The 25000-nt window shown below is 39.0% G+C and overlaps 2 protein-coding genes across 2 annotated transcripts in view; one reads left to right on the top strand and one right to left on the bottom strand.

The window, feature by feature from the left end:
• Window positions 1–4205, top strand: part of LOC123518412 (4-coumarate--CoA ligase 1-like) — a 10284-nt gene extending 6079 nt beyond the window's left edge. The window contains exons 9-11 of the mRNA XM_045279222.1: window positions 132–365; window positions 1751–1919; window positions 3847–4205. Coding sequence (XP_045135157.1) covers window positions 132–365; window positions 1751–1919; window positions 3847–4043 — 600 coding nt within the window. The 3' untranslated portion in view covers window positions 4044–4205. The remainder of the gene's footprint in view (window positions 1–131; window positions 366–1750; window positions 1920–3846) is intronic.
• A 3687-nt stretch (window positions 4206–7892) lies between these two features.
• Window positions 7893–25000, bottom strand: part of LOC123518413 (extracellular serine/threonine protein CG31145-like) — a 202970-nt gene continuing 185862 nt past the window's right edge. The window contains 7 exon segments of the mRNA XM_045279223.1: window positions 7893–13375; window positions 14037–14176; window positions 15503–15636; window positions 18008–18168; window positions 18318–18461; window positions 18583–18675; window positions 24074–24152. Coding sequence (XP_045135158.1) covers window positions 13183–13375; window positions 14037–14176; window positions 15503–15636; window positions 18008–18168; window positions 18318–18461; window positions 18583–18675; window positions 24074–24152 — 944 coding nt within the window. The 3' untranslated portion in view covers window positions 7893–13182.

Here is a 25000-nt window from a genome sequence, read left to right as displayed (position 1 = left end):
GAGAGAGAGAGAGAGAGAGAGAGAGAGAGAGAGAGAGAGAGAGAGAGAGAGAGAGAGAGAGAGAGAGAGAGAGAGACTCATGTTTACTCTTATTCAGTGGAGAATGGAGCACTGTCTTCCTATCGGCACAGGTCGTGGTTCCAGGGAGCAGTGTGGGGCTGCCGCCCGGGGAGGAGGGGGAGGTGTGGGTGAGAAGTCCCGGGATAATGCTAGGATACGCCCCCGTTCCCGGCTCTGCCCCCTCTCCCCCAACGCTGAAGGAAGGTGGATGGCTACCCACGGGAGACCTCGGCCACTGTGACCATGAAGGCTTCCTTTTCATCACAGATAGGATCAAGGATGTCATCAAAGTGAAAGGCTTCCAGGTGTGTGTTTCACTGTTTGATCTGCTGCACTCTCTGACAAGACAGCCAGACGTTACCCTACGGAACGAGCTCAGAGCTCATTATTTCCGATCTTCGGATAGGCCTGAGACCAGGCACACACCACACAAGGTCACAACTCCTCGATTTACCTACTCACTGCTAGGTGAACAGGGGCTACACGTGAAAGGAGACATACCCAAATATCTCCACCCGGCCAGGGAATCGAACCCTGGTCCTCTGGCTTGTGAAGCCAGCGCTCTAACCACTGAGCTACCGGGCGTGTGTGTGTGTGTGTGTGTGTGTGTGTGTGTGTGTGTGTGTGTGTGTGTGTGTGTGTGTGTGTGTGTGTGTGTGTGTGTGTGCACGCGCCCTATTTGAATATATTGAAAAAAAAGCCTTGCTCACGAATTACGAATTACGTGGAAATAAACTTTAAGGGCAAAAATGACACATTAACGACAACCTCGTGGAATCGTTGGGTAACATTTCGACAAGTTATCAATGTCACCTCTTATGGTGTGGCACTTACTTGTACGTTGAGTCCGGAGGTCTCATAAATGCGTAGTGCTACGCAGTTTCTTTAAACACTGACTGAGTGACTGATTAAATATGGTGGACTGATTTCTAGGATCTACATCAGTTGCCAAATATGTTAATTCTAGACAGCGAATTTCCAAGCGACCCCGTAATGAAAGGAACTGGGACCCGGTTTGTCTGAGAGCGATTAGTGTTGGTACCAAAAGGACCGCATACCAACGGCCAACGGCCACACTGTACCCAATGCGGTGAACACGTTATCCACACAGCTATCGACCAAAACACCAGTACCAATACTTCCAGTTATGGTGACACAGTTCTGAACAAGATTTTCTAAATAATGCTGTTGTTGCATCTACATGAAAGCTTAACCAGTTTTTATATCCGGGTTCCGCGCATTATTTAGGAATACGACGATGCTTCCTGACAGACTTTGGTTTTGATTATAGGGAACGTTATCCATGTCCTTCCTAATCTATGAGCGTGGCCAGGATTGGAACCTTTGATCCATCTGGTTCTAAGCGTGCATGATACAGCTGCCCGCTATGAGAAAACTAACACTATTACTATATGATAATGATAATGATGGTGGTGGTGGTGGTGGTGATGATTATGTTTAACTGTTTGGGTCGCAATGGTATGTATCATTGAGGACTGGTGACTTTATTGTGATGTTATGATATACTGGATATGACTGAATGTACAGGAAAAGAAGGAAGGTATAGGCGTGATGAGGCAGCCTGTATAGATGAAGAGTTTGGTGGGCATTCCTACAGATGCTATTACTGATGATGACAATGATGATGATGATGATGATGACAGTGCTAACAAGAATCATTTTCCCGCAGGTGTCCTCAAATGAGATAGCGGATGTGCTTCGAGGAGCGGAGGGGGTGGGGGAGGTGGTGGTGATAGCGGTGCCGTCTTCCCGTCTGGGTGAGGTCCCTCGGGCCTATGTGGTGCCCCTCCCTGGCGTGCCCGTCCCTTCCCCAAAGGCCCTGCAGGACTATGTGGCAGGTGGGTGGTTAGAGGCATGGCATGGGAAAGTGGCAGTGGGGAGAATAGATTATAGAGGAAGGAAAAGTGTGAGATGTAGTGAAAGGGAGTTATGGAATAATGTGTAGGGCAGGAGGGAGGAGGAAAGAGACTGGATGGTGTAGGAGAGGTAGTGTAAGACAGGAGGGAGGAAGAGGTGTAAGACAAGCAGGAATTGAATTGATTGGGATGACATGGTTGTGATTCGATGGAAGGGAGGAAAGGTGTAGATAACTGATGACGATGATAATAATAATAATGATAATAATAATGGTACTACTACTACTACTTATTATTATTATTATTATTATTATTATTATTATTGTTGTTATTATCACTACTATTACTATTGGAGGAGAGGTGGAGAATGGATACACGGGCTGTGGAGGAGCAATTTATTTCCTGACTGGTTTCGTCTTCCAGCGTCTTCAGAGAAACTATTCCCTCTGAAGACGCTGGAAGTGTAAGGCGAAACCGGTCAGGAAATAAACTACTCATCCCTTCCCCAACTTCCCCCAAACTATGACAGAGTTTTTTATTATTATTATTATTATTATTATTATTATTATTATAACAATTATAATAATGATAGTAATAGTAATAGTAACAATAATAATAATAATAATAATAATAATAATAATAATAATAATAATAATAAATAATAATAATAATAATAATAATAATAATAATAATAATAATAATAATAATAATAGTAATAATAATAATTATGATTATAATGATGATCAATATTACTATTATTATCATTATCATTATTATCATCATTATTATTATCATTATCATTATTATTATTATTATTATTATTATTATTATTATTATTATTATTATCATTATAACAATTATAATAATGATAGTAATAGTAATAGTAATAATAATAATAATAATAATAATAATAATAATAATAATAATAATAATAATAATAATAAATAAATAAATAATAATAATGATAGATAATAATAATAATAATAATAATAATAATAATAATAATAATAATAGTAATAATAATAATTATGATTATAATGATGATAAATATTACTATTATTATCATTATCATTATTATCATTATTGTTATTATTATTATTATTATTATTATTATTATTATTATTATTATTATAAAAGTAACAATAATAATAATGATAATGATAATTATAATAATGATGATGATAATGATAATAATGCCTACCTCAATCAGGGAATTGTGACGTGAGGTGCAATCAGGTGAAAGCCTCACGTTTACAGTCTGGTGGATATCATAATCATCTGAGCAGAGTTTCCTCAAAGTTCACATAAGGAATTTTGTTATTATTGCAATAATAACAACATGATATGTCTTAAGTTTAGTCAAATTTGCTTGAATAGTTTTTTGAGAAATCCCATTTTCGACTTTCTAGATCTTACCCATTGACTTCACCCAAAAGAAGATATGAAAACCACATCATTCAAAATCAATAAAGTTGTGTTATCCTTTAGGACTGATTTCATTACGATCGGCAGCGTAGATCCGGTGATATTAGTGTTTAAAAAGCGTGTGATCGGGCCAGGCCAAGCCTTTCAAAATAGGAAAATAACCTACATAGCAAACTTCGCATTGTTTGTGATTAGCCTGCCTTGGCTCCTTACTCGAGAATGGGTCATCCAATACTTCTTTTTAGTAATATAAAGGTATACGTGGCGTTGTGTGTTCTTGTACTTTTCTCATCTCATACTACAATATTTCGGGAGACAGGACAACCTGGAAACATGGCTCAGTGGCATCACTGTCATATATGACAAAGCTAATCTTAAAAGATAGGACATTGGTTACGAGCTTGACTCAATTCTTTAAAAAGTACATTTAGTGAGAACTATTAGGTAAAAACACGCACACAACTCATCTTCAAAACATCCCCAGCACGTCTACCACAACACAAGCACCTGGCTGGGGGCGTGCAGGTGGTGGACGCCATACCCAAGAACGCCACTGGTAAGGTGCTCAAGAGGTGCCTTCGGGAAGAGTACTTCAAGGAGTGTGAGAATAGTCATGGTGGTGGTGGTCATGATCGTGAGGAAGTAACGGCTTTCTTACAGGTAAATTCTAACGAAGCCTGAATGATGAAATGCAAAACAGTAGATACATTCTGTATTGCACTACGTGTTGAACTCCAGATAGAGGAAAAGATTTCTAATGAGACACTTCCACACCTCACTCCCAATAACCCCGCTCGCTCTGTCTGTCTGTCCGTCTCTCTCTCTCTCTCTCTCTCTCTCTCTCTCTCTATATATATATATATATATATATATATATATATATATATATATATATATATATATATATATATATATATATATATATATATATCGTCTAACTTTAGGGCCCGGTCACACCGCCCGAACTTTGCTGGAGCGTTCCGGGAGCGGTGAAAAAATTCATCACCGCTCGTAACCGTTCACCACCGTTTAACAAAAGTTGGCCCCCGTTAAAGCAACGCCGTTTACGCTCGGCCACCGCTGATGTTTCTCGCGGGGCCCTCCTACCGCTCCAAAAGTTTTCAGCTGTACAAAATATTGTGAGCAGTGAGGAGGGGGCAATTTACCGCCCCGGCAAAGTTCACCCCCGCTCCACCAACGCCCAGTCAAAGTTTGGCACCGCTAGACGCAAGTTCGTGGACGTTTGGGTCCGCTAGGCCAACGCAGAAATCTTGAACGCTGGACCACCGCTGCTTCGCCAGCGTTGCCCGGGCGGCGATTAAACGTTGCACAAACTTCGGTGGAGCGGTTGTAAGCGTTTTACGAGCGGACACGGCGTTGCTGGAACGATGTCGGGCGTTGAAGCAGCGATCCATGGCAGCGATGAACTTTGGGTTTGGCGTTGGTATAGAGGTGTCGAAGCGGGACCAGAATTTTGCTATATACGGGGAGAAATGGACCAGGAGCTCATTTGGAATCGAGCTGCCGTTGAGTTCAGATCTCATCTATATCGAATTTGCTCAAAGTTACAGTAAAACTGTATCATTATGGATGCTGAGAGACTTGTTATGATTGGTACACTAGTCCAGCAGCAGAATCAGAACCTCCTCAGATTGCAACAAGCTGTTGACAGAAGGAGAAGAGAGAGAAGAAGGAGAGACAGAGTTGTGTGGGTCAGACAGTGGATACTGAGAAGGCCTGAACATGGATTGTATGACAAGCTGATGGTGGAGCTGAGGAATGAGGATCCACGAGCCTTCCAGCACTTCATGAGGATGCCACCAGCCATGTTTGATGAACTTATACAGAGGCTGACCCCAGATTGACCAAGCAAGACACCAACTACCGTGCAAGCCTGGAACCTGGTCTCAAAGTGGCAATCACCCTACGGCACCTGGCCTCTGGTAACACCTACAGAAACATGCAGTATGCCTGGAGGCTTTCCCACAACACCATCAGTGTGGTAGTCAGAGAAGTGGTAGAGGCCATCATTGAGGAGTACACAGATGAACTCTTGTTTTGCCCAACAACTGAACAACCAACGCTCGCGTCACCGCTAAACCAACACTCGCTACCGCTAAACCAACGCTAAAGCAACGCCGGTGCACCGCTAAGCCAACGCCAGTGTTTTTTTTTTTTTTTCCCATTTTGTGCGCGGTGACGAGCGTTGTCGAAAATCGACCCCTCCCCCTCCCTACCGTTCAAGGGACGCTCCAGCAAAATTCGGGCGGTGTGACCAGGCCCTTAACAGATGAAGACATCCATGAAAGCTATATATACGTACCTTTGAAAACTGACCAAATGAGTATTGTAGTGTACATACATGGCTGAAAACTGTAATTTCGCCTCAAGGGTCTCTTGCATCACTATCGACGTTTTGTAAAAAGTTATAAGGATACATAATTGAAAATAGACTAGTAAAAGAAAAGGGTTTCGGAAATTTACTCATACTTAGTCTTCTGGTTAAATCCTGTTCTTCATTTATGTACGACCATATTCAAAGAAAGGGACTTGGGTGAAAAGTTATGATTGGCAGGTAAGATCTACTTTGTCAGTTACGCTGTGATGAGGGTGCCCTTGAAGCTACCAACGTGGCGGATGGAAGGAGCCATGGTCTGAACTCGATCAAGCAAGAGATCTTTACCAGTATTGCGACGCTGACGATACGATATGTTAACATCACGCCGCTAGGATGATTCTGACTGATGCATCTTGAGAAGTTGTTCCTACTGCTATCATGGTATCACTATATACTTGAAATAAATGAATAAACAAATAAAATGAATGAATGAATAAATCACTAAATAAGTAAATACTATAGGACTCCTTTTTACACAATTAGAGCTTGAATTTACTCAAATTAAAACACTAACACAAGTATTCACAAGATATAGTAATAATCACCTTTCCAATTTGAAACACGGGATGCTTTCATGAGACCAAATTATTTCCATCTGTGAGTTAACTACGAACAGTTTCCCGGTTTTTGCTGAATATATCAAATGTAAAGACATGAGTGTCTCATTAACCTAATTGACCATCCCGAGCACCCGAGCAGCAGCAGCAGTATTAATAATAATAATAATAATAATAATAATAATACAACAATGATACTACTACTACTACTACTACTACTACTAATAATAATAATAATAATAATAATAATAAATAATAATAAGAAGAATAACAATAATAATAATAATAATAATAATAATAATAATAATAATAATAATAATAATAATAATAATAACAATAACAGCTACAACTACAACATCAGTAATAACATATAACTATCAGAATACGTACACAGTAAGCATGACAAAGGAAAGAATCGAAAGCAGGCAGGCATCATGAATCCCTAAGACATTCTTGCAGTATCATAAAGATTAAGGAAAACGAACCGACAATACTTACCTTGCTAATGGAAGGCCCAATACAAACTGTACGGGAATGTAGTGGCGACCAACACTGATCATTCCTCATCAGAAATCACCGCTAACTAATGCCAAAGCCCATGGAGAACGGGTGGAAACGAGAAAGGGAGGATCCGAGAGAGGGAGGAGCAGCATCTAGCAAGGAACGAAGCAGATGAAATAGGGGAGGGATGAGAAGGGAAGAAGGTAGGGGACAGTACCTCACTAATGGTTACAAGCCAGAGAAATAAAAAAAATCTGAGCAATAACTATGGAGTCAAACAGCCATTGCTTGAGAGAGAGAGAGAGAGAGAGAGAGAGAGAGAGAGAGAGAGTGAGTCAGACGTTCCGTAGATTCGATACAATGAACCGTAACACTGAACCATAGTTGCGCTGGTGATATCTCCCTCCTACCAAATAACATCCATATAATGTACAAAATAACGTTCAATATAGACTCCTTGTCCTACCTTCACGAATACACCAACACTTCACGATCTCACTGGCTCTAATGATATGTAATCAGCAGAAACGCGGCTTTGGAAAAAAAAAAAAATAAATAAAGAAAACACACTACACGTGCCGCCGCCACATCTTGCTCCTAGACACTCCGGCCGACGACGTCACGTGATTCGCATGAGCTATGTGGGGATATACATCGGTTTCTTATTGGTGAACGCGGTGCTGAAAGGCCAATGAACTGAAAGCATTAGTTACGTCATTTATCTAGAAAATATAGTATAAATTTTGGTGATATATTAAAGCGTATATTTTTGTTATTGATATTCGTAGAGAGAGAGAGAGAGAGAGAGAGAGAGCAGCTTGACAAATTTATTTCCTTCTTCCTTCATACTTCATTGTTTACAAGGAGCATGAAGTCATGTCAGAAACTAAAATGACCACTGTTTAGAAGTTCCTACCTTATATTTGAAAATGATGAATAAATAATGGGAGTGGCAGAAAAAGAAACTCATGGATTCTAGGAGTTAAACAATAAAATGGAAGGAGTTGGATTTCTTCCATTTCTCTCTCTCTCTCTCTCTCTCTCTCTCTTTGAGTGTGAAAGAAAATACAGAAAACTGTTTAAACCAATATATTTGCCTCTGGTACATCATGTTCACTTCACAACCACACATGAGACTAGAGCAACCACAAGCAACAGCACACAGCCCCTCCCTCAATATTTTCTGGGGCATTAGTATTCACTTCTTACAAAAGTTTTAGAGAGTTCTGGCTGGGGAAGAAACAGTATACATAAAAAGCATTCACTGTGGCAGTATTGTCCTGATGGCAGCAAGCACACACTCCAAATTACATATATAAAACACGGCATCTTTTGACTGTGCCATACACATACTTTATATAGAGGAGAATCATTTAGGCATGGCCTTAAGCTGTAAATATTTAGCTTTCCTAACTGATGATAGATGACACAGAGATTTGTCTGTATAAAGTAAGTTATTCTTCTATGGTTAATGCATTTTCTTTTAAAGGGATTGTTGGCAACACTATTAAATGCCTTCTTAATAAAAGACAGGTGGTTATTAGTACTCTAGTAATTTATCTTTCATGTCATAAAATATTCTCTAGAGTTGTGCAGTTAATGACAATATGCAGGCAAGATTTTTCCTCTCAACCTGCATTGGTTTGTTTGTTTCTTTTCAAGAGTGCTGGTAAGTTGCTGTCATAAATCAACCTTTTCTTTTTATAATATATTAATTCACCAACTTAGTATTATCAGAATCTTGTAACCAAATACTAACAAAATTTCATTCAAGGCAGGAGGTCACTCACATGATACTTGCAACACTGCACACTATCACATCTGCATCAATACAAAATACAGAGTTAATACTGTACCATTCATAAAAGCTATATACACCATAGTATAAAGGTGGGCAGGAACTTTCATTTCTTTTTTTACCAGAACATAAGACAATCACTGAATAATTTATGACAAGTACAGTATTCATATGGAGTTGTTTACAGAAGCATGTCTACATATTTTGTTTTACACGACACTCTCCTTCAACTTCTGTGATACAACATATTTCATTGTCACTTGTCACGCTTTCTAACATATGGGATTTTTTAAATATCAAAATATGTATCTTGTAAATATTTAGGCATCACATTTTTGTCCACTGGTGTTTTTGGGCCATAAGTTTTTAATTTGTGTTCTTCATCTCAACAATTTAGGATGAAAGTGATGACAAACACACTGCACAATGCCTTTCATCAATGTACAGCTTCATTACATAGGGTAATAATGGAAGACTGATTTAGGTTGATGCACAGAGGAAAGAGGACTGTCAAAATGTCTTGAAGTTACTATCAACATCTTGGATGTTCTCTAAATTCATGATGGCCCCAAATTTGAAACTTGAGTCTGGTCTGAGATCACTTGACAGAAATTATACCATACAATGGCTTACATTGAAAGCTAGTATGTTGGGAGACTTTATAAGAGAGTCCTGTCAGGAATGAGTCAGTAGCCGGACACATTCGCAAGAATAATTATCTAGTATTTTCCAGCATAAAAGTAAGCAAGTTGAATCACAGCCATTGTTGAGGAAAAAGTGCGGAGTATACAAGAAATATTTCTGCCACAATGCTAAGCATCAGGCAAAACGGGTGATTTCAACAGAAAAATAATTGCTCTAGTCGACAGCACTTCCGATGTACTATGTTATTTTCTTCAATAAAAATACAAGAAATATAGTAATTGACTACGAAAATATTATCCTTAACCCTACTTCAATATTGCCATATCACAAAATATACTATATGCAATACAGCTATCTAGTCCTGGAGGTGCTGGAAGGTGGCCCAGCCACTGCTGCTGCTGCTTCATACAGCTCTGGGCTTCCTCACACTGTGGCACAAGCTCTACACCATCCACACATTAGGAGTCTTCTCACAATTTGCTGATCTGCAGAAACTTTGCTAATATGAAAATAAAGGAAAAAGAACATCCAAAGAGTTTACATTAAATAACACACATTCAGTAAGTGGCATTTCTCATGCAGCTTTATGCATACCCTAGTTTTTCAGCAGCTTTTATACTTTTGTTTATTTGATGAATGTTTTATCATATACAGCCAAACACACTACTGACTTAGAAGTTTACAGTATCAATCAATTCAGTTACAGCTAATTCAGTTACCGCCGAGTTGAATGGGAGCGACTCTCATTCCTGAGCAATGTTAGGACTGCTAATTTTGATGCAGTTCTAATGAGAACCCAGCCTGGGGCTTTGCACTGAATGAATGCAGATCTTTGCATGACCTCAGAGACGAAGCATGCCTGCTGAGGGACCACCATATACAATGGAAGATCTACCTCTCATTAAACCTAATTATAGAATTCGAGAACAAGGCATTAGTGATCATGAATACTATAAGGTCCTAAGTATGAGGTTATCTGAATCTGTCCAGCATCATAAACATTTCTTGATATTTTTGCAGAGGTGACATGGCAGATGTTTCCACAACTCTCTGTTCTTACAGTTCATCCCAGTACATACATTTGTCTAATCATTATCACCTCCCACTCTCTCACATATGCATTGTAATACAAAATTTCTATGATAAAAGGATGATTGTTTTGCTTTCCTTGTATCTAACTCACTCATATAATCCTACTCCTCATTTCCTCATCTTCTGTTCTGTCTTACTGATCAAAGGTGCTGCACTAGACCACTGTAAGAATTTTCATGCCTCTCTCACTCATATTTTCTTTGTTAGGTATTCCAAATTTCTAAAAAATCATTTCATTTCACTGATTCTCATCACTGATTTCAATCACCACCACAAGCATCTCTCAGGTTATTGATTTCAACTGCCAGTATTCAAGACAACAGCTTGCTTTTGGTAACTGTTTCATCTGCACATGTTAGTCTTGGTAATAGTATTTTATGTTAAAGTGCTTTTCTTCTACTTTCTTGTTTGCTGTCTTTTCTTTCATTGTATTTCCTATAGTACCCAGCCAAACTTTTAATTCTAAGATTAAAATTTCCAGGATTTATCACTAGAAAGGACCTTATTGTATGTCTGATCTTAAATATGATACTATGAATGATGTTCTGATGACATTACACAATAATTCTTGTGAATTCTGGAAATAAAATACTATTATAGCTTCATATAACAAAAATAAACATTTGCATACACCAACAATTACTCTTTTGAAATCTAGGAATGCAGTTGGAATGTTCATTGAATTTCTAAATATAATAACAAAATTATTCATAAAATATCACTCACTGGGAAAGAACATTGAAGAGAGACCTATCCCTGACTCCAAGGTTCCTTAGGCCTTACGTTTAGTACATGAAGTGTTCACTAAATAATAAAAACAATATTAAGAAAGAGTACAAAATTATACATCCATGATCATGAGCACAAAACGTGAAAACATAGTGGAGGTAATAGAGATTGTGGTGCTTTCTTCCTTCCTGCCATTACAGATTGAGAGAGTCCACACTATAATTTATGGATTTCCACATGCTTCTGCTTATAACAAATCTTTATCAATCAGCATTTCTGTGCAAGAATGTAAGTAATGTCAAAATGAGATAGAAAACAAGTGCATACAAACAAAACTGGTGGATGTGCAGATGCAGATGAGCCTTTCTTGTGTGTGTGTGTGTGTGTGTGTGTGTGTGTGTGTGTGTGTGTGTGTGTGTGTGTGTGTGTGTGTGTGTGTGTGTGTGTGTGTGTGTGTGTGTGTGTGTGTGTGTGTGTGTGTGTGTGTGTGTGTGTGTGTCCAGATATATGATTTTTTTTTTCCTCATTAGCATGATATCAATAAAATTCCCTTAAAGATGGAAAAAACCCCACCTCACTAACATAAGCATCACAGTATTGTACATGAGCAGTGAGGTTCACACATGCACCACACCAGTCATTAAAAAGACATGCCATGAAAACAGTATGCATTTGCTTTTTTGTTAAAACAACTGAAAAATAAAATAGATTTAAGTTTCATATGTGTAATAAAGGGTTAGTGTCAACATTAAAATATTTTCTATATGAGAAAATAATATTGCAGTGACAGATGACACACTCTAAAATGTCACACACATCTCCCTAGTGAAGCCATCAGATAATATGTAAATTTATAGCAAGTGGGATTATCAAACCAACAACAAACAGTTATCAACCAATCAATTAAAAACAACCAATTAAATAAAACAAAGAGAACACTTTCAAAACAAAACCTCCCAATTTAAACAGATCCTAACCTTTAAATATCATACAAAAAGAATTAAAACATATTCCATAGTATGACCTCTCACAAACACATCACAGAAAATAACCATTAAGCTAGGTACCCGCCACCTTGCCACCCAGAACATTAACACTCAACCACATCCACCTCCCTGGCATTTTTCAAGTGGATGAAAACACCACAATTGCAAGTATATTCTACAAGAAGAAAATTAGAAGAAAAAATTCCCTGACTGATCCTGAATTAGCATACTGTAAGTGGCTGATTTGTATGTAATATCTAAACAGTTTTTTCAAGAAATCTAATTGGGGTTGAGTTTTGAATCATCAAGTAATACTATTCAGCAGCTGACTGTGCAATACAAGCAATGGCGAGCCACTTCTCCCTAATGAAGTGGCAATGTGTCTGCATGAATGTGTCTGGATGGATACAATACAGCAATATACAAGTGTAGACATCCTCTTTACAATTCAGCAGTCAGGGTTTATGACTTCTGATGCCAAGGTCAGTGTTGTGAAGTGTACAGTTTATAAAAACCCTGTATTCTCTCAACAATTTATAAAATAGGCACAAAAATAAATTCATTGATCCTAAGACAATTTTACAAAAGCAATGTTCAAATAAAGAAAATAAATATAGAGAAATGTACATTCAACTCTTTCTTTCCTTCCCTCTCTCTCCACTGTTCATGGATTTGCTCTGCCTTCAAACTTTCCTTTTCCACCATGAAGTAGCACCAAACAATTCACTACACTGTCTTCTCCATACACCACTTTATGGTTTAGTAGTTTCTGACACACTCCCTCACTCTTATCATGTAGTGTTCTAAGAGGATCCCATTTCTCTCTCTCTCTCTCTCTCTCTGGAGTTACTCAAATACTGGGGTGGAAGGGGTACAGTCAGTCTCCCCCAATGAAACACTCTGGATAGTCTCCCACCTCCACACATCACTTCTTGGGGCTACCTAATGCTGAGGAAAGTCTAAGAGTTTAAAGTCCCCTTTCGGCACTGATCAGACCACAAATTTCTTAATTTTTTATCTTCAATGTTCACATTTCCTCCACATGGAAATGTACATTATAAGTACATTTAATGACATCCCATGAAGACATGATCATAATAATTTCTTATCCTCCTTAGTGGAAATCATTGATGACAACATGGACAGGATCCACTGATTTGTTGATGCACTCTCTCACAATCTGGAGGATGATGTTGACTCGGCGATCCAGTGCCCTCATGTGGGGCTCCCAGAGGATAGGGTTGAGAGGGTCCGCACTCATAGAAACTCGCATGGCCTCACTTAAGCGTTGTGGACCATTTTGGAACCTGGAGGTAGAGTGAGTGGTGTAGATATATATAGTATTTATGGACCAATGGTTAGTGTGTTAGAATGTGTATAAATGAGAAAGATAATTTTCTTATGCAAAGATTAAAAATATATAATCTATATAGATAGATTATTCTCACATTAAAATTATATAGAAACTGCTGATGAACAAAATCTACAAGTAACACAACTGTCATTGGCTTCGTTTGTAAATTAAAAATGATGCTCTATATTCTTTATCCTATTTTCAACTACTGTGTTACTACAGTAGAATTAATTTAATTAATTTCTTATATATGGTTATCTCTTATGTGGACTGCTTCCTCTGTAAGGAAATAGTATACAGCCTATGCATACTATAATACTTCCAGGATTGCAGTATCTTGGAAACAATGAAGAATTCATCTGATGGTGGCACAAAAATGGACATGAAAGAGTGACCAAGAACTGAATCCTTGACAGTACACTTGAAAAATGCATGTCAATCTCACACTTTACCAATCTGTTCAATATGATGAAGGACTATGTAATTTGTAGCTGATCTTGACTTGTCCAGTCATTACAAAAGGTAACTGCAAAAACTGTTATTATTATGTAGATACTACTCAGGATGTGAGAAAGTAATGAGAAGAGTCAGGGGCACAAAATGTGAGCACAAACCTGAGCAGTGTGGCAAGAGTGGAGTGTCGTATGAGGCAACACTGGTAAATGGGTGCCAAGATGGATATCTCGTCATGGAAGGCCTTGCCAAACCCTCTGCCATGATCCAAATGCAGTGGTGCAGAGTAGTTTCCAAACATCTGAAAGAGACATTGTCAAGGTAAAGTCATTTGATACTTGGTTCAGTCAACCTAACATTTACTTCAAATACAAAGCTAATCCTAAATAACAGAGGAAAGTGTAGCTATGACCTGCAAATTGTAACTAACATCAAAATTTAAATGCTGAGGAAAGCCAGTGGTCATAAATATTCATGCCTATAATGTTAAGCAAATATAATAAAATGAGATACATAGTATTTATATTGGTGGGAAAATTGACAATCTGGTGATATAACTGGTGCATAGAAAAAAATGCCAAGTTCGGCAGTTGTGGAGTGGAAAGGAGATGAAAAAGAAAGTTACTAAATTTAAACTATAAAGAAGATTGACACATTTTCTTTTCAATTGTCATTACTGTTAATCTCACCAGTGCCACCACCATCATTATTTTGCATATCAAGGTCACTGATCATACATACTGCTTCTAATCATGACAGACAGGTAATGATTTGACACTGGTTTTCCCTTTCTTTTCATCACTACTCTTCTCATCCCTAGACACTGCCAAACACATTTTCTAAACACACTTTGTACTATCTGTAAATAATTTGGTAATATACTGCAGAATACCCAGAACATTTACTTTGTCTCTCTTCTCTGTGTCTAAGCATGGAAAAATCTTTAGTCCTATGAACATTAAGAAAGAATATCAATAATTGAAAGCATTTTTTTTTTTTTCACATTATGGCCTATAGCACATGTAGGTATACTTAAAGAATATATATATATAAAGCACTGTTCAACTTCCACCCATTAGTGGTGCAGGCATTTTATTTATTGTGGTACCCATATTAGGGCCCCTATCACCACCCAAGTGCATCTTTGGTGTAACCACTAGAACCTGGGTATCATGGTGACATGTAGGTAACATTAAACCACTCGGCAAATGGCATGGTTTCAAGGTGGTACATGATGGGATTCGAACCTATGCGTGGACATCTGCCTGATCCCACGTTCACCACCTTATCCACTATGCCACCACCTCCCAGACAGAAAGCCTACAAAAATGACCTTGTAATCATGCAAGAAAAAAATTTAGTGCTCTAAATGTTAAGGAAATTGTAACAGTAAATATGTTACCTCCACTGAAAACAAACATTTGGGTAATATTCCATTTCTCTTTATATACAATTCATGTAAGTAAAAATCCTAAATGCTCTCAATCTAAAGGAATAAAAGAATTATAGTAAAAAAGAAAATAAGCTTGAAATATTAACCTATTCTCTCTTCACTACTTCCATGCAAGCAAAACTTTTAAGTGCTCTAGACACTGGAGTGAATGTTGACGTCACCATCACCACTCACTTTGAAGGTCTCGTAGTGGTGGCGATCCATGTTGCCCATGAGGAAGTCAAGTACAGCCATGTCCATGAGGTCAAGGAGGCGGCGTCCTTCATTGTATGGGTGCACCTCCTTCACCAGCTCACAGTACTCGTCATCTGCAGGCGAAAGAGTGACCAGATGATAAAGGTGACATAAATTAAGCATTACAACATCAAAAAGTTAGTAATTTCAATACAGCTTCATATAGTGTGACTTGATGATGATGAAAGTGTGATCCAATGAAAATGATGAATTATATTAATCACTAAGACATCACAAAAGTTAATAGATCAAGTACACCTTTATATATTGTACTTGGTGCAAATGATAAAGATGAATCAAATCAAGCAGTATAACATCAAGCAATTCTATAATTTCAATACACCTTCTATGGAACAGCATGACCAGGTGACAATGATGAAATTAATCAAGCATTACAATGTAAAAAAATGTTGACAATGTACAGTACGACTCATGATGATGAAATGATTTAAGTAATGCAATATAAAACATGCTATTAATTTCAGAGTTTCATGTGTAGAGGAAATATATATAAAACATAAAAAAATGAAATAACAACAACAATAATAATAATAATAATAATAATAATAATAATAATAATAATAATAATAATAATAATGTTGATAATAATAATGCAAGATTCTTTATATCAGGAGAATGCAGTACATCTCCTTTTCCTTTATTATCTTTAATCTTGCTGCACAGGTCATGCCATCATCTCAATTATGTTTTTGGTTTCTCTCCTGTCTCAAATCTTCTTTCTTATTATGTGTGTCTATTACATCTCCCTTTTGTTTTTATTTTCTTTCTCTTCAATTTCTTTTATCATAATCTCTTCATCTCTTCTCCATTTTATGTTCTCTATGTTTTCCTGTATTCAGTTTTCTCTCTTATCTCCCTTTTATTTCTACTGTATCTCATGTTTCATCTCTGTTTCCAGTTCCTGTCTTATCTCTATTTTCACTCTTTTGTTTCTCTTTTCTTCAATTTCCTCTTTTATCATCCCTTTTATTTCTCTCATTTTCTAAGTTTTCTCTGTCATATTTTTTTATCTCTGTTTTGCTTCTTTGTTTTCAATTTTCTTCCTTATTATCCTTTTATTTCTTTTCTTTATAGTAATTCATCTTGCTTTATCATTTCTTTCCCTTTTAAGCTTTCACATACTTCAATTTACTGTCCTATTAGTTCTATCTCTATTCACTTTTAAGCTTCTACTTTCAATTTTCTTTCTTTCTCTTCATTGCAACTCCCTTTTATATTTTCATAACTTCTCAGCTTAGTCTTATTTGACCTCTCACTTCTCCTACTCTTAAGATGTACTTTGCTTGTGCACAAGTTCACATTCCTAAGTATCTCTTTATTATTTTCCTAAGTATCTCTTTATTATTAACTTATGTATCAGTACCTCTTCCATTATCACTGGTATTTCTTTCCCCTTCCCTATGTCCCTTTTATCATTCCTCTGTACTCCTATAGCTTTCCTCGTCTGCCTTCCTATATTGTTCCTGTCACTCTTCTCTTTTTCTAAGTGATGTTTTATATCTGAAAAGTCGAGTGCGAGGTCAGATAACCATCAGTTCTGGGACCATTAGTGTGGAACATAAATTCTTTCTCTCTCTCTCTCACCATGACCACTTGCAAAGGCCACAGAGATGATTTGCCGTGCTCTAAAGACTACTTCTCCTTCCAATAATGTAGAAATCTTTTAATATATCATTAGAGCCGTAGAAATACCTTTAAAACTCGTGTAACTTCATCAAGAGCCTTTTGAAAGTAGTGTAGGTGCGACGCAGATATGTTTCAGAATATGGTCCAGAGTTAGAGAAAGGATAGCCTGGAATGGACAAACATCCAACTCGGGAAGTGGAGGATGTCTTTGTCCTACAGAAAAAGTTTGTTTGCTGGTGCTAGTGCTGGTGGTGGTGGTGGTGCTGCTGCTGATGATGATGGCGGTGGTGGTGATGATGTTTTGTTGAGTGATAGTATGATCAAGTTGCAAGGCGTTTTCAGGATGATGAATGTATAACGCATTTTTTCATCTTCAGCTTATTCTCATCTCTTTCCCTCCCCTTCTAAGATATTAATTCCTCTTTCCGTTCTCCCCTCAGGTTTTTTTTTTCTTCTTTTCCTCCTCTTTTTTCAAACGCATATTCCCCTTCTGTCAAACGCATATTCCCTACTTCTGTCTTGTCTTCCTCTCCAGTAACCCCTGCTTTCTCATTCATGTATGTCTATTTTCTTTTGTTTGCTATATAACTTGTGCTACAAAGCGCTACTGATGTGCTCCTGCTATCTCTCTAAAATATGAAAGCGGCATTAGAAGACAAGAGAGAAGGCCTATGAATGGCGTTAAGAGGGGCTGAGTGGATACGGCGCTGGAGGAAAGAATCGATAAGTGAGACATGGTGAGATGAAAAAATGAGTTCACGGTGGTGAAAACACGAGTGGCTCTGTTCTGGGACTTACCAACTTCCCACTGGGCCTTGCGCCGCTTGTGGTATCCGCGACGCCACGGGTGTCGCCACACCTTGCGCGGCGCCGCCTCTTTGCCTGGCAGAAAGATGGCGAAGGACCCCTCAATCATATCGGGGGAGCCGCAGATGGCGTGGGCGGTGTCACAGTAGTAGCTGCAAGGTGGAGGTCATATGATTTGTAGCTCCGGATATTTCTATATGCATTTTGTAATAGCACAATATGGCTATCCTAGATCACTTTCACTACGATCTCATCACCATTGGTCTCACAATATAAGGACTCAACAAAGATGGAGCCTTACCTGCACTTGCCGTGGAAACAGAGATTGTTGTCAGGAGAGATGAAGAATGTCTTGAGCAGGTCGCCCTGTGCCAGTGCGTACAGCTCCCGCGTGATGTTCACATTCCTACCGACAGTGGGAACGGCGCGGCGGAACCCAAGGAGTCTGGGGACAAAGGAACGGATGAAAGGTGATGACATATAACAAAGTGTTCTCAGAAAGTCTAACAGACATCCAAACTCGAACTGACAAAGTGTTCATGGAATACCTGTCCCAAGCTACTCACTTGTCAAGGTGGTACGCAGCGATCTCTGCGTTGTGTCTCTCGAAGTCAGTGAAATAGAAGTGGTTCTTTAAAGTCTCCTGTTCACGTGGAAATCTGGAAAAAAAGAGAATTATCATCCGTATGTAGTGAAGAACACGCATATACGGGTGCAAAACTGAACACAGCAAGAAGGTTTGATAAACCAGTTTACATCAAAGAATAATAAGAGATGGCAATGAATACAACACAGGTAGAAATGTAGTATGTAAAACTATCCCCACATCCACACCACGCCAGCCACAGATCCACGCGATATTCTCAGGCTGACAGACACAAGCCATGATGACTACACGTCCCACCATTTCCAGGAATATTACACTCCCCGCCACATCACCGTGTGTCGCACTGTAGTGGCGAGGGAGTAATAATACAAGAGCCATCGCCTCCCTCAACGGGCATGCAGAAAATCTTTCTCACTCCACGATCTTTACGGGTTTTTGGCTGAGGGAAGGTCGCCATTACGGGCTCATTTCAGGAAACTTGTCATCTTTTGTCAACTTCCAATCTCAGAAAAGCCCGCAGGAGATGAATGTTTCTAAGGTGTGCTGCAGAGCGCGCTTTGCCGCACTGGCCTCCCCTCTCTCCCCTCACCTCGTCCTTGTAAAGCCTCACCGCACCAAACCACGGTGCTGCCAACACAATGACGCTGAACAACAACTATCACTATTGCCACTGCCGAGACAAATCACTATCACTACCACAACAATCAACAAAAACACCACCACTGCCACTATAACCACCACCACCACCACTGTCGCCACCGTGGCTGTCTCTTCCGAGCATCCCTCCCTCTCTTGGCTTTCCTCCAAACACCAATTTTACTAGATGAAGACAAACTCGGTCGGCATTTCAAAAATTTTTTTCAAAACTTTCCTTCCGATTGGCTGCATTTGCTTTTACGAGTATTTCTATTACTTTCTCTCCTTCCCAGACAAAGTGACACGGCTGGCAGGCAGAGAGCGGGGTGGAAAGACCGGGAAGGGCAAGAGAGGACAGGAAGGAAGGAGGTTACACGCAGAAGAACGCTTACGTGCAACTAGCAGACATATCAGAGAGAGAGAGAGAGAGAGAGAGAGAGAGAGAGAGAGAGAGAGAGAGAGAGAGAGAGAGAGAATGTTTACACTTGTAGGAGCACCACTGGATGACAAAAGGGTAAAAGGGAAGTCAAGATAAAAACAGCATCCCCCAAGTAAAAAAGTAGAAAGGGAACAAAGAAATTGACGTAAGCGAGACAGAAGAGAGAGGGAGAAACACAGGAGGAGGAGGAGGAAGAGATGAATAACAAGTACTATCACTACTACTACTACTACTACTACTACTACTACAACTACTACTACTACCACTACTACCATCATCACAACTACTACTACTATTGTTGTTATTATCATAAGAGCAAAAGAAAAAATACAACGATGGTTTAAGTCTTCATGATGAAGGGAAAAAGATAAAAACTAAACGAAAAAGATAACGAAAGGTAAGAGAAGAAGAAGAAGAAGAAGAAGAAGAAGAAGAAGAAGAATGATGATGATGATAATGAAGATAATGAAAAAGAAAAAGAACAACAAGAACAAAAACAAGAAGATACAACAACAACAACAACAACTACAGCAACAACAAACAAGAACAGAAGTAGTCAGAGGATGAGGAGGAAAAGGAGGAGGAGGAGGAGGAGGAGGAGGAGGAGGAGGAGGAGGAGGAGGAGGAGGAGGAGGAAGAGGAGAAAACAATATACAAAAAAGAAAATGGGAATGCCACAACCTAGAGATTCTTTAGCCCTGCTCGTCCCTGTGTGTGTGTGTGTGTGTGTGTGTGTGTGTGTCGCGGCGGGATTCTAAGGGACGGAAAAGGAAGGCCCCTAAAATAAAAATAAGTCCACGATTCTCCATCCCTCCCGATCAATATTTAGAGAGGAGCTGCAGGTGGCAATCTCCCTTTCTTTCTCTCCCCCTTCTTTTCCTCTTTCTACACTTCGTCCCCTCGTTCCTTCGTCCATACCATTTACTCCTTCCCTTTACCCTTCCCTCCTTCGTCCCAGCCACCAAGCCACCTAGCCACGCCAAGCGACAAAAGGTGGCGCACCTCAAGGTATGCCTTTGCTACTCCGAAAGAGAGAGAAACTGAGGGGAAAAGTACGTTTAGAAAGAGTAAGGAAAGATTTGCCGTTGCTTTTTCACCCTCCAGAGCCACATTCTTACCTCTAATCTTTTTCCCTTCTCTTTCTCCCTCCTCCTCCTCCTCCGCTCAACCGTGGAGGAAGCTAACTTGATGGCAGGGAGAGAAGAAGGAGGAAGAGGAGGAGGAGGAGGGAAAAGGGAGATGGGTGAATGCTGGCTTTCTTCTACACGAGGACGCAATGAAAGGGAGAGAAAACACACACACACACACACACACACACACACACACACACACACACACACACACACACACACACACACACTTCACGGCCAGAGAGACAGTAGTGATAATTAAAAAGGAAGATTCCTGGAGTGGAGAGGTACAGAAAAGGAAGGAATGGAGAGGCGAGTAGGAGTGGCGGCAAGACCTGGCACTACTATACGGATATATACGAATTTAGTTAAGCTTTTCAATGCAACACGTCACCAGGCACAGCATCAAAGGCAATGTACAAAGCCTTTTCGGAGCATTTATAAGAAAGAGATGGGAATGAATGAGAGTAGATCATCCAGTGTTAGTGAGAGATGGCTGTGGTGCGCAATAAATAAATGAAAAAAAAAAATGAAAGAATGAATAGTGATTAAGAAACACGTCAGATTGTATAGTTGTGAATTGCTTTATCTGTTAAAGCTAGACTACGTTAAGTTATACATTGTCCTTTAAATGGTTGACAGACAACAGTGCACCTTTGGATAGACAGCACTGGGGATACACATTTAGATAAAAATAAATAGAAAAGAAAGTATTAATCCAAAAAGCAAAAAAAAAAAAATATAAACTCCCAAGGCGTCATTTGATCCAATCAGTGTATATTTAGAACCAACCGCGACGTATTTTTGCCCTGGGAAAGGAGGCGCGAGTATTTATAGGGAAGCAACGCACACTGCAGCAGAGCGGCACTTGACGTGTTGAGACCCCAGGCAAACTTGACTCGAGAAGCTCCTAGACTTTCCAATAGCGAGTGATGTTTCCCCTCTTAAATACACCATACATCAAGAGGAGGAGGAGGAAGAGGAGGAGGAGGAGAATTACAAAGGAATACAAAGGAAGTTGAGGAGGAAGAGGAAGAGGAAGAGGAAGAAGAAGAAATTATGTATGAAAGAACGAAGGAAAGGAAGAGGAGGAGGAGGAGGAAATGAACAAGAACAACAAAATAACAAGTTAACGAATCACAAGTAAAAGAGAAGTTTGACAAGTACACCAAAGAGAGACAAAGAGGAAGAGGGAGGATGGAAGGAGGGAGGATGGAAGGAAGGAAGGAAGACAAACTAAGAGAACAATAAAGAGAACGACACAAGTTGAAAAAAAAAAAAATCCACATCCTACTGCTCTTTTACACCTTTAGAATACAGAGTGGTAGCCTGAAGTTGTGTAATGTGCTATCACTTACAATTTCCTTTACCATAATTTAGAATCATTCGATCTACTGAACTTACACACTATTGGATTCTACGCAAAAATCAGGCTGTAAAGAAAACGCAAACCACTAAACAAACTGAAATGAACCTGGAATATTACAAGACTTTCACACACTCGGTTATTTTCTGTAGTTATTTTGATGACATTCTTCAACAAGGAAAACGAAGCATATTGTGTGTTAGAGGGGAGCGATACTTGACTTTCCATGCATTCATATCAACAATACTAAGTTTATTTCCATTCACATTCATATCTAAAACTACTCGTATGCACAGATTTAGCAATGAGAGGACACAGGAGAAGATACCACGAAAGAAAAAGACACATGGGGATTAAATGCACATACAAGCTAATAAATATAACCCCGGCAGACAGGATGGCGTGAGTCAAGGCTTATTTACTATACAGGCGATCCCGGATGAAGAGAGCAAGGGAGAACAGAAGGGACGCGAGCTGAACTGCCAGTGGAGGAGGAGGAAACAATGATAATGAATAATGCTTTTGTGCACCTCAGTCACCAACATGCCAGTGAAGTGTTAATGAGAGAGAGAGAGAGAGAGAGAGAGAGAGAGAGAGAGAGAGAGAGAGAGAGAGAGAGAGAGAGAGAGAGAGAGAGAGAGAGAGAGAGAGAGAGAGAGAGAGAGAGAGAGAGAGAGAGAGAGAGAGAGAGAGAGAGAGAGAGAGAGAGAGAGAAACTGTAGGTACCGCACATTATGACAACACAATACATTTTAGGTACACAAAAAAAAGAAAGGTGAATGGGTTAGCTAACAGACGAATTCTTTGTAAACTTTGCCTTCTGAAACTCATGTGCGCTCTAATGGTATGCACACACACACACACACACACACACACACACACACACACACACACACACACACACACACACACACACACACACACACACACACACACACACACACACACACACACACACACACACATAGCTAATTCTTGTGTCAGAAGGTATACAAGAATACACTATAAGAAAAGAAGGAGTAGACAGATGAATAAATAAATATATATACACACACCCACAGACGGGACATCACGAATAGTTAATTCTTGTGTCCGAAGGTATACAAGAATACACTATAAGAAAAGAAGGTGTGTGTGTGTGTGTGTGTGACAGATGAATCAATATAAATAATATAGTATTTTATCTAATGTAGTGTAACAGGAAGAAGTAAACATGTTCCACGTAATCCACGAAGACGGCCAATAATGCTACATAATTTCAAGCTTTCTTGCCTCTTATTGCTAAAGAAAAAAAAAAAAAAAAAAAAAGAAAACGGGGCGTGGGAGCAGAAGTACGAAATATTGCACTACTACTACTACTACTACTACTACTACTACTACTACTATCATCATCACTACTGCATCAACTACTACTACTACTACTAGTACTACTACTACTATGACTATTACCACTATCGGACTATTACCACTGTTGTTACTTCTGCTATCGTTGTTACTACTATAACTACGATTATTACTACTACTACTACTATTACTACTACTACTACTACTACGTCTATATTATTATTATTGCTACTACTCTAATAATACTGCTACTACTATTGTCAACTACCACTGCTACTGTTACTACTACTACTACTACTACTACTACTACTACTACTACTACTACTACTATTACTATTACTAATACTCTACTACTATTGTTACTACTATTGTCACTACTACTATTACCTCTAATACTTCCACCACTATTACTATGACTGCTACTAGGACTACTACTGCTGCTACTACTACTACTGCTGCTGCCGCTGCTGCTGCTGCTGCTGCTGCTACTGCTACTACTACTACTACTACTACTACTACTACTACTACTACTCACCTCATAGGTTTGAAGAGCGCATGTCCTCCGTCAGCAAACTCTATGATGAGCTTGATCTGTGTCCCTCCTTCCTTTTGACCTGCAGGGGAGTGAGAAAGATAGAGTGTAAGAGTGTGAGAGAATGAGTGAGTGTTTGGAGTAAGTGGAGGGAGTGAGAGATGAAGGGCTTGTTGCACCTCAGGTAGGGAACTTTAATTAACAAGCTGCCTTCGTTCCAGCAGGCTTTTGATTCCGTCACTTGGAACTGGCATGTGAGCAAAGCAGATGACTCCAATGCACTTCTTTTAACGCCCACCTGGAGACTGTGTAACCCTATTCTCAAAGGTGTCATTGTGTATTGTAGTACATTGTATTCATTCGATGCAATGTTTACTGCAATGCCTTTACTGGAGTTTTTCCAGGCTGTATGATTGCAAGTGTAGTAGTTTAATAGATATTCTACACCATTGATATAAAAATATGTCCCGCTTCATAATTATTCTAGACAATGTTTAATACCGTTACAGGAGGTTTTCAAGGTCTTTGTTATGACTATTATAGTAGTTAAAATAGGAAAAAAAAGTTTATTACGTTGGATCTGGTCTAGGTAGCCATAACCAAACTACTGTTTTGGATTTTTTCAAAGGGTTTCAAGAGTGTTTTCACGGTTGTAGTAAACATCATTTTACAAAAGTTTATCACTGATAGTCAAAGAAAATATATATGTTCCAGATTACTTATACTTATTCTCGACAGAGTTTAATAATGTCCAACTGAAGGTTTTTGGAGTGGTAGATTAACAGGGATTCTATATCGCTTAGTATTCGAGATCACATTTATTCTAGACAGTATTTCAACTTTTACTGTACGTTATTATTTAAAGTGTCTTCATTATCAACTGACAATCTAATACACGTTTTTTTCAGCAACAGTGATAAAAAAAAAAAC

This window comes from Portunus trituberculatus, chromosome 43, assembly GCF_017591435.1.
Source record: "Portunus trituberculatus isolate SZX2019 chromosome 43, ASM1759143v1, whole genome shotgun sequence".
NCBI lineage: Eukaryota > Metazoa > Arthropoda > Malacostraca > Decapoda > Portunidae > Portunus > Portunus trituberculatus.
Note: the sequence above shows the minus strand (reverse complement) of the source record. Positions and strands in the feature narration are given on the sequence as shown.